We start from the raw sequence: 10,713 nt of genomic DNA, 5'->3' as shown, positions 1-10,713 counted from the left end.
GGAATGAGCAAAACACGATACTCCAGACAGAAACACGAGAACAAGCTCCAAACTCTGCTCCTACGTGGTAAGAAACCTGTCCCTCTCTGAACAAGTGCTGGAAATTTCCCCTTTTTTTTGATAACAGAATCAAAGAATTGTTAGGGTTGGAAGGGACCTCCCTCCAGGGAGCGAGACATCCCTGGGCAGCCTGTTCCAGTGCCCATGCCACGCTCTGTGGTAGCAGCGCTTGCTTCAGCTCCCCGTACGGCTGGCAGGGACGGGGGCAGGCAGGCTCGCTCAGAGCCCCTGCAGTGACAGCCAGCGACTGCAAAGGCAGCAGTGCCAGAGGGCTTTTTGGAGCAGTGCAGCCCCAGGGCCCTTCCTGTTCCACACTCTGAAAAGAAGGAGAACAGGGGAGAGTTCGGGACAGTCAATCTGAAATGCTCCCCGCAACAGAGCCTGGACGAAGAGCCGGGAGACCCCAGCAGTGAAAACCTACTACTTCCGTGCTCAGCAGCACAGCCAGTCTCACCCAGCGCTTCAGAAAATGACAAACGCGGAAGCTGAACGCTGTCTCCGTTCAAACGATGCAGTTATTACAACTGCGATCCTTACGCGCGCCTGGCACCTGCGGCAACGCTCCCCAGGCAGTGCGGGAACCGCGCGGGCAGCCCCAGCCGGCGCCCCCTTCAACCTCATGCCGGCGGGGGTTGCCATTAGGAACAGCTCCACGGGCTCGGGGATCAGCCCCCGGGCTTGCGTGGCGCCCACCCGCCCAGGGCTTCCTTCCTGGCTTCCATCCCGACTTCCTTCCCCGCCGCAGCGGACACCGCCAGCCCCGCCGCCCGCCCGCGAGGGGGCGCCTCGGGGCCGCTCCGTGCGCAGGCGCCCCGGGCCGGGCCCGCCCCGCACCCCGCACGGCGGCGGGGGCGGCCGAGCCCGCCCCCTGCGCCCGCCGGACCGCGCCCGCCGCTGTCCCCGCCTGCCTCCGCCTCCAGCTCCGCCCGGGCGCTGGGAGCGGCGGCAACTTCCCCTCAAGTCCGCCCGGCGGCTGGGGGACGATGCGACCCAGCTGAGCGCGGCCCGAGAGGGGCGGGCGCGCCGAGGACAGGCAGCGTCGGCAGCAGCGGCAGCCCCGCCGCCCTAGTCTGAGTAGCCCGCCAGCCGCCCGCCTCAGCCCCCTGCCCTTCCCCGGTCGGGGCGGGAGCCGCCGCGGCCGTTCCATGTCCCGCAAGGCCAGCGATAATGTGGAGTACACGCTGCGGAGCCTGAGCAACCTGATGGGCGAGAAGAGGCGGCGGCAGGCGGACGGGGCCGCCGGCTCGGGCGCGGCGGCGGGCGAGCGGAGCCTCATCGCCGCCGAGTCCTGTTCCAGCCTCAACAGCGCGGCGTCGGGCGGAGAGCTGGAGCGGGCGGCGCGGCGCCAGTTCCAGCAGGACGAGACCCCCGGCTTCGTCTACGTGGTGTCGGTCTTCTCCGCTCTGGGGGGCTTCCTCTTCGGCTACGACACCGGCGTGGTGTCGGGGGCGCTGCTCCTCCTCAAGAGGGAGCTCAACCTGGACGCGCTCTGGCAGGAGCTGCTCGTCTCCGGCACGGTGGGCGCCGCCGCCCTGTCCGCCCTGGCTGGCGGCGTCCTGAACGGGCTGTGCGGCCGGCGGCCCTGCATCCTGCTGGCCAGCGGCCTCTTCACGGCGGGGTCCGGCGTGCTGGCCGCCGCCCGCGACAAGGAGACGCTGCTGGCGGGACGCGTGGTGGTGGGGCTGGGCATCGGTGAGTGCCACACCGCCCCGCCGGACTCCCTCCCCCGCGGGGACCCAGCTCTTGCCCGGCGGGGACAGCGCTCCCCCGGGGCAGGTTTAACCGAGCCGGGAATCGCCTGTCCCTGCACGCCCGCAAACCCCTTGCGGTGAAGCAGAAGGCGAAGTGGCCCCGGAGTGCCCAAGGCTGGGGAGCTGGCGAGGGGAACGCTTGGCTGAGCGAGGTCCGGGGCGGGGTCCCATGGCCATCGCAGCGCGGTGTGTGTGCTTGCCCTCTTCGGTTTTATTTCAGGTGGTGTGGTCCTGCCCCGTTGCTGGGAGAGTTGTCTGGTTTTTGTACGGGAAGAATGGTCTCGCATCCTTTCAGTAGTTTCATCTTTAGGGTCGCCTGTCAGTGTCGACAGTGCGCGCCGCAGGCTTTGCATTTGAAGGTTCTGGGAAGTCGGGGGCAAGGAGATCACGCCGGACTTTCTGAATTGTAAATACCTCTTTACTGGTTCCCCGCTTAGTTTTTCTTGGGCACTAAAGGAATTCCTCTGGGGCAAAATGAGGTACTAATCTCCCTGGTCTGAAAAAGTTAACCCTTGCTTTGGAAGGCTTTGGAGTTCATTAATGACATACTGAACGTGAATTGCTTCTCTTTATTTGCCTTCCTATATAGGCAGTGGATTCTCGTAAAACTTTATAGCTGTCCCAAAGAACTTGCAGGGCTGTTTCCTCTGACCTATGAGGCTGTACCTATGAGGTTTCTGTACCGACTATATCCTAAATATCCCTCAAATGTGGGTTGCTCTTCAGCTTCAGCTGCCATCCTATCTGGCAGCAATTGAATTGTACTCATCATCTAAGATGGGCTGTATGAGGTTAATCAGAATCCTTGGACTATAGTTGCTATAATCTTGCTTCCCTTTTTATCTGAAAGCACAAGGACAAACTGAGAAGTAAAATTGTTTTCCTCAGTGTGGCAAAGTTATGTTTCTTAGCCATTGGATAATTTTCTGAGTCCTCAGGCTTGTTATAGACACACTTTTTCTGATGCAAATCATGGCCTTATTAAGGAAGAAGAGTTAGTGAGTCATAATAAGGGCTGTCAGAAATAAAATTGACTCCATCCATGAAAGGGCTCATGCTGGTTTTCCCATACAGCAACATCTTAAGCTTGCAGTTTTCTTACCCCAAGTTGGGTGGTTCTCATTTATTTTTTTAAAATGCTACCTCTCTGTGTGTTTTTTGTTTAAGCAAGACTTCAGGCTGTAGAATGTTGATAATATTGGTCTTGAAGTTCAGGAGGCAAAACTGACTATGAGATTGAATGGATAACAGGAATTTTGATTCCTATTGATTGATGACAATATGTGGTACATATATTTAGTGGTAGATGCTAAAAATACCAAGTGTGATGTCTTTTTGTGTTTGTAAAGCTTGTGTTCCTTTACCGTAACTGGTTACAATGACAACTTCAGGGGGTGTAGAGAAATGAAATGGATGGATGGTTTGCTTGACTCCTCTTGTGTGTGTTTTGGAGAGAGATATATAGACATGTTGGAATTGTCTTACGGTGGTGCATATAAATGATACTCGAATTGTTGGAGAGATACGAGACTTGAGACTTAATATAATCAATATATAAACCACAGAAATGAAAACTAGGAGCCCTACATCTCTTGTGTGCCCTGGGGATAGCAATCTCCCTTTAGCCTCTGTCCACATGAGGGGCAGAGGTGGTTTTTCTGCTGAGACTCTGGAGAGCTGAAGAAATGAGAAATATCCTGAGGATTTTGGAGCACAAAGACACTAATTTGTGTTTTAAAAATGTGTTGCTTTTTCTTTTTTATTTTTTTTAAATCTCAGACTGCTATTCTTTATGTGATTGGAGCACAAAGACACTAATTTATGTTTTAAAAATGTGTTGCTTTTTCTTTATTTTTTTTAAATCTCAGACTGCTATTCTTTATGTGATGTAGTTTAGGGCCAGAAACAAAGCTTTACCTCAGATTGCCATGACTGAAGCATGACAAGAGACTCCAGGAATTGCAGAGTCCAATCCTAACACAGTTTGTTTTACAAAAGAAAAAACCTGTTGTGGTTCAAAGCTGTTCTCATATAGCAAACCGGAGCAGTCTCTGCATTAAATCCCCCACCAGAGGGAGCCTGGATAATTTAATGAAGGCATTAGAAATTGGTGGAAGTTTTTTTTTTCTTCCCTTTCATCTCTTGGAGACTTCTCATTATCATTTTACTGCCCAAAGTGAGCCAGAACTTCCTAGTGTGGGTGTAAGATGTCTGTTCAGTAATGTGACACTTCAGTGATAGTACAAAATGCTAAAATGTGAGTGTGCAGTGGTGTAGTGTTACGAATGCCTTCCTACCTGAAAACCAGTAAAAACTTCTTAATTGTGTAGAATATTATATGTTTCTTAGATTTCTTTCCTATAGCACTCTGCAAATCACCCATCAAGAGATCTACTCTAGATACATGGGTGATTTTTTACATTTACTGAATTAATTACTGTGTTATGGTCAGTACTGTGGTGCCGTAAAAACTGATACGGTGATGTTCCTTCTGCCCTTGCTGGTGTAGGGTAGATCAGTGTTAATTTTGACCGTGTGAGAAAATGGCTATTTTTCTTGTGACTGTGATTTATAAACTAATACAGTTAAACTTTCAAGGATGAAAACCACAGGATATATGCTGAAATGAGGAACATCTCATTTGTCTGTCTTGTCCATTTTTTACCATTTTTCTTAGAGCTGTTTTGAAATGGAAAAATTCTCCTTTTTTCTACAGCCATTACAGAATGAGGTGATTCTGGAAATAAAGACCTTCTCTCAAGGATAAGCCTAAATCCTCTTTTATTGCAAATGTTGAATAGATTTTTATGGTGGAAACTGTTCTGTTCCCTTTCTGTCCCTCTCCTCCTTAGTATTAATATGAAATACAGAGAATGCATAAAAATGGAAAACATGTTCAGCATGAGCTTAGAATTTCCTTAGATCTTTACAGATCTGAATTTCAGAATACATAGCTTATGACAGTTCCAGACTAAACGGCTTAAGAACAAAGTTATGGCCATTATTCCTTCCTACCTGCCCATTTCCAAGCAATTCTGGTGTCCTGGACTCCTTAGGAATTTATCTGAGCCAAATGCCAGGAATGCAGCACTTGGGGAGATGATATTCATTACAGCAAGTGGGGGCAAAATCCAAACATTTAGGAATTTCAGTTGGATTGCATGTGCTTGGTAACACTTAGCATGAGCGTTGCTAGGTAAAAAAGTCATTGGTACAAAGGATGTTTGGACCTTTGGCATCTGATAATGGTGAAGGCCTCCTCCTCTTGTCTTATGTTGGCTGCTGTAGTTTGTTTGTTTGACAGGAAAGCTGGGTCCTTCATTTGGCTCATGTTTATTCTGTCCCAAAGCCTGAGGTCAGGCCAGAACCGAAACACTAAAAGCAAGAACCAGGCATGACCGGAGATGAGAGTAATTTCTGCTGAAAACCTCCTGTCTTGAGAAGGAAGGCAAAGAGTGAGAAGAGTAATCACTGAGACTAAACACAGCAGAGACTAGAAAGGATAATAATAAACAGCTATGTTTGCAAAATTACTTTTTTTTAATGCTGTAATCAGTCCAATGTCCTAATTTGCCTAAACCCATTGGCCGTGGTTTGCCAACAGCTCACCTCTCTGTGATGGGAATATATTATCCTTCTGTCATCTGGGGATGCTGAAGATTTTAAGTTTACAGCTGGTGTAGCTGGTGTTGGCATGGTGCTTCAGATAGTGAGGTGTTCAGGTTACTTTTTCAATAGCACTTACATACCACCTGTAGAAGGAAAGCAGTTTGGGCAGAGTCCAGGAAGTGACAGCATTAAGCTTACTCCTCCATAGCTGATCTCTGGATGTACAATCTTTAGCTGGATACTCCTGTCTTGTTTGGCATGCAGAATAAATGATGCTCAATTAATGATAAGCTTTTCAGGGTTTTGTTTGCTTGCTGAATGTGTGGCTTAGGCATTACTTACTGTACACATTACCCAAGTTGTCACAAAAGCAGAGTTACATAGGATTACAATATGTGCATGTTACTGAGTCTGTAGTGCAATGGGGACCTGCCAGGTTAGGTGCCTTATCTTCTCCTTGACATTTGTACATGCAGTATCTTCACAATGTAAGCCTACTGCTCATTGCTTGGTTTGTGCTCAAAATGTCTGTAGTATTTTTTTTTAAAGGCTATATTTAAATCTGACATATGTAGTGCTCCTGGTAGCATCGTTTGACTACATATGTAGGTCATTTTCTGAGCAGAGGAAACAAGATTGTACACAGAATTAGTCAGGAGTGAAAAGCTCTGGCATATGGTTGTGGCTCCCCTGGTGGAGTTGGCTTCTACTGACAGTATAGTTCAATACCAAATGACAAAAATAACCAAGTTTATCCAAAGGACTTGCATAATGTAGTACAAACTGTGTGATATTTGAAGTGGTTAAATAAAGGTCTGCCATATAATCTGGACTACTAGATATGCTGTGGAAATACTAGAAAATAACCGGTATAACATGTTGCCTATGAAAGATGAGGATATGTGTGCTGGTTGTTATAATTTTTTTAAAATTTTTTTTTTTTTTTTGGGAATACGACTGAGTTTTTTCAGGTATTTTCCCATGTATTTTTATCTTGAAAAACCAGATTAATATTCTCATCCAACCTCAACAACTCAATATGGGAAGCTCTGAAGCTTCAGTCTGTTTTTATAACTGAGTGTCAACCAGCTTTTTTTAAAGGAGTTTACACCTTGGTACATTTTAGAGTCACTCTCAACCCCCAAATATGCTGTGTTGCTTCTGACAGATGCTTGTAATTTTCACTCCAGAGGTTCATAGGCTATTTTTGCCTCTGGAGACAGTGGTTTGTTGGTATAAGCTGGCAGTAGAGGGATGGAGGGGGTTGGAGAGACAAATTTCTGTATTGTTGCAATTGACTGTTGTGCTGTCACTGCCCAGAGATGGTCACACAAGCTTCTAGGATCTAAAGCTACTGACATTAATATGTGTGCTCAGGATTGAATCTCTGTATTTTAAAAGCTTATTCTATTCTTGTGCAAAAACATCTGGAAGGATACATTAGCTTCTGAGTGGAGCTGAAATCTTTCAGGATACCAGGATTAATTTAAGATGAAAAACTATCTTTTCAAGTCCTCTGATTTTGTGTGCCTTGGACAGGATACACAGCTCAGTTCACTGTCATGTCAACAAGCACTGACTCCCTTATTGTTTTGTCTGATGGTATAATACAAAAATCAGCAATTTGCACATGAATGTTGCTACCTTATATTTAGTGACCATTTCAGGATAAAATAAAAAGTACATAGAGTTGTATCTAAGAGAATTTTTTGATTTTTATTCTTCTGGACACTTTTTCAAGGTATAAGGGAGGTGTTTTGACCTTCTTGCTATTGTTTTTATTTAACTTCAGAAAGAAATTAATTCCCATAGTTCATAAACCTAGAATTTTTTTCCTGTTTTTGAAACATGGGAATTTTTCTAAAATAATTTTCCTTGTACTTGGTCAAACAGTTCTATTAAAACATAATCCCTGTTGGATTATAAGTATCTTTGTTTATTTTGGAAAAAATAGAAATCATCCATTTCATAGGTGACATAAAATTGAAATTATGGTCTTTTTACTCCTGATAAAAGGCAACTTGATGGAAGCTTGCAGTGTTAAACACAGGTATTTCCTTACCTTGAAAAATTCATGTGGGCACTGTAGGTGGGCTTATTTTCAAAATGCTTTGTTTGCTACAGGAACAGGAGATCAGTGGCATCCATTTACTGTGATGTTAGAGACAGCAAATCATTCAGCTGGGACTTCTGGGTCTGAGTCACTTGTTTGGCTGAAGTTTGCACCAGTCCTGTCAGCAGAGGGACTAGGGGAGGATATCTGAGGACAGTCCAAGTGACAGATTCAAGGTGCTGGCTGCTGTCTTGTGCTGTGCACTGTCAGAACTTGCACTTAATTTTTGTTCTGAGTGTAATAGTCTGTACTTTGCCAATTGTATCCTGAGAAGCAATGAAAAAAGTGAATCACTGAAAGGATGTGCTGAAGAGTTCTTTTAAGTTATATTTTCCCTTACCTTATTATCAGTAGACTTCAAGATTAATTATAGCAGATGTATGCTTTTAAGTGGTGATTAATGGAATATATCCTATTTTAAAATATATTAATTTCTTTCAAAAGTAGTAATTTAGGAATCTTAGGGATTATTACATTCAAATATGATAAGCTTTTGGGTTGCAAGTTCTACAGAAGTCCTGAAATTTGGTAATTTCCACTTAAGGTGGTTGGACACAAAGTGAGCAACTGTTGCTGTGCAGCATGCTGGCACCACAGAGGTATAATGGGCCTGATGGATAGCTTTGTTTGCAAAATTGTTTTATTGGTCTTCATTGGTGGGCTTTCACATCTGACCTGTACAATTAGTATTTCTGTTGTGAAGCTTGTGAAGAGCTTGGGTCTGCATTGAACTGCTGGAAGCCTGAAACCAGTGATTGATGAAAATCAAGAGAGCAGAGTTCCACCTTTGGGCTTTTTTTGGCAATGGTTATGTCTGTGAACAAGTATGACGAGAAGCAGTTGTTAATTCTTTTGTAAATATCTTGTGTAACATGGCTCTGGATGAGTCTGGAGCCATCTGATTACTTTAGCTAAACTCCCTGTAAGTCTTTTGATGCAACTTATGTGCAAACTCTTCTAAAATATATTTTGCATGTGATAGTTGTAGAAATAAAGGTTTGAAAGCACACATTCCTGTTCTTTCGATTTCTGATCTTCCTCTGATTTGTTGTCAGATTTAGACTGGTTTCGTAAAGGATTTATTCAAAGCAAATACATGTTCTGAAGGGGATATTTTCATAGATGGTTTCTTATTTTGGCCGTTTCTTATTTTGGCCGTGATTTCACTTAGGTTTCTTAGGTCAGACAGTCTGTCCCTCCTTCCTTCACAAGTCCCTTGCAGACATGCTGCTGGCATGGATGAAATGCCACACTGTGACCCCAGAGCCCACCCCTGCCATCTAGCTGGCTTTGGATGGGCCACAACATGCTTTTTCAGCCATGGGGTTGGCCAGTGAGTTCCCACTTCCCCCTAGGTTTGGTCTCTTACTCAGCTGAACAGTTAAGATGAGGTGTCTGCCTCATCTGCAGTTGGGGACAGACTTCTTTTTGTGTTCCTCTCTTTTGAACCGCAGATTCTTGTTTGAAGTCCTCATGTGTGCCCTAGGGATTGCAGCTGGGTTGACTTTCTTTGGAGTTCTGCCATCATTTCGTGTGGCTGTGTGCTAGTGTGCTCAGACACTGAAGCTGTTGTGTAAATTTAAAAAAAAAACAAAACAAGGTGTATGTTTATTGATAAATGCAACTTTTTTCCTTTACCTTGAGCTTGTCCTTTAGTTGTCACTCAGGGACTTTTCCCCCCATCTCTGGATGGGTTTTTAGTTGTGTGTATTCAGGAGTTGTCAACCCCGCTTCTCTGCCTGAACTTTTCTTGCACCCCCCCTTGATTTTTCCAGTGTAATTCAGTGAGGGAGCAGCTCTCTGGAGGAGGTTTGTCCTCTGTGGCTAGCCTGAAAGGCTCCTTGGTTGTCATTAGAGCTGATGTTTTTCAGGACCACCTGGCACTGACCTTGGGGCTCATCCTTTGTGAGTGTTCTACAGCAATAAGCATGTTCTACTCCTGAGTGACAAGACAACTTCCAGGCAAAAAAACTTTCCAGGCAGTGTGAAGAACCGCAGTAATACCTGATGCTTTTAGCACATGGGCTGTCAGACACTGCAAGGCTGAACAGCCTTCAGGGAAAAGTAAGGATTCCCTTTCTTCTCTCTGAAGGCCTGAGACAATTGCCTCAGGCCTCAATTCTAGAACTTTCTGTTCTCTTTTCAACACTGTGTATTTGGGAAGGTCTGAGTTCCACAAGTCTCATCTGAAGTGGTACTTTTGAGGAGCTCTCTAATCTAGTGAACAGCCAGCCAAGCACATACAGCTGCATGCTCAGTTGTCTCTGAGGCAGGAGTGAAGTGGTTGTCAATCTCCAGATGATAGATACAAAACCGGGAGATGCCAGAAATGGTGGAGAACCTGCTATGGTGAACAAAAATGTGTAGCTAAAATTTCAGTCACCTTGATGTCACCCATATTTTCACAGCCTAGACAAAATTAAATAGTTCTAGAAACTTGTACCATAAGTGGGAGCCCTACGGCAAGAGTTTTCAATCCTTCTCCCAGAAGTGGAAGTTTCTGCAGGCTAACCTGCAGGAACAAGAAGTAGCAACCCTTTTGTTTCCCTTTTCATTTGTTTAGGAGCCTCGTGTACATGGTTTTCTTCACTGCTTCCCTTGCAAGGGAAGCAAAACCAGTAATTGTAGTTTTAATGTGTCTATGCATATAATTGCTTTGGAAAAAGATTGTTTTTCAGCTGCTGGAAGTATTAGGTATGTGTTTGTGTTTAGCCACAGCTCTTCTACTTACTGCCTTTCTCTGGAAATACAGGGCAATGCATTGTAAATTCCAAAGAGCAGAAGAACCTGCCTGGGGTTACACAGATTGTATTGATCATGTTGTGGGGTATATGGCCTTGTAAATAGGGAATGTGTTCTGGTGAGCACTGTTCTGAGGAACATCTACTGAATTGATTGCTGGCATTAATTTCTGTTTGCTCATGAGAAATTCTCTCCCTTCTCTCTTCCTTCTCTTAAATACTTGCTCGATGCAAGAACCCCACAGACTTGACGAATCTCCCTTTCTTAATAAAACTGGATAGTTCTCTAGATATGTTTTCGTATTTTTAGTGCTCCTACTCCTGGTTCACCAGAGAAGAGCTTTGAACTTAGGCCTACTTGAAGGCACCAATAATTTGAACTTTAAACTGACAACACTCCTAATAAATGAGTGGATTTTGAAGTTTTGCATTGGGTTGT

The 10,713-nt window shown here is 45.2% G+C and overlaps 1 protein-coding gene across 2 annotated transcripts in view; it reads left to right on the top strand.

Moving 5' to 3' along the window:
- Nucleotides 1-1,021: 1,021 nt before the first annotated feature.
- The window catches only part of SLC2A13 (solute carrier family 2 member 13), a 146,482-nt gene continuing 136,790 nt past the window's right edge, over nt 1,022-10,713 (top strand). For both annotated transcript variants that reach the window (XM_088055244.1, XM_005519191.3), the window contains exon 1: nt 1,022-1,752. In XM_088055244.1, the coding sequence (XP_087911370.1) occupies nt 1,206-1,752 (547 nt within the window). In that variant the 5' untranslated portion in view covers nt 1,022-1,205. The remainder of the gene's footprint in view (nt 1,753-10,713) is intronic.

This window comes from Pseudopodoces humilis, chromosome 5 (genome assembly GCF_049639895.1).
Source record: "Pseudopodoces humilis isolate 2021_Gansu_Grassland_sample_001 chromosome 5, ASM4963989v1, whole genome shotgun sequence".
Classification (NCBI taxonomy): Eukaryota; Metazoa; Chordata; class Aves; order Passeriformes; family Paridae; genus Pseudopodoces; species Pseudopodoces humilis.
This window is presented reverse-complemented; position numbering and strand designations above follow the sequence as displayed.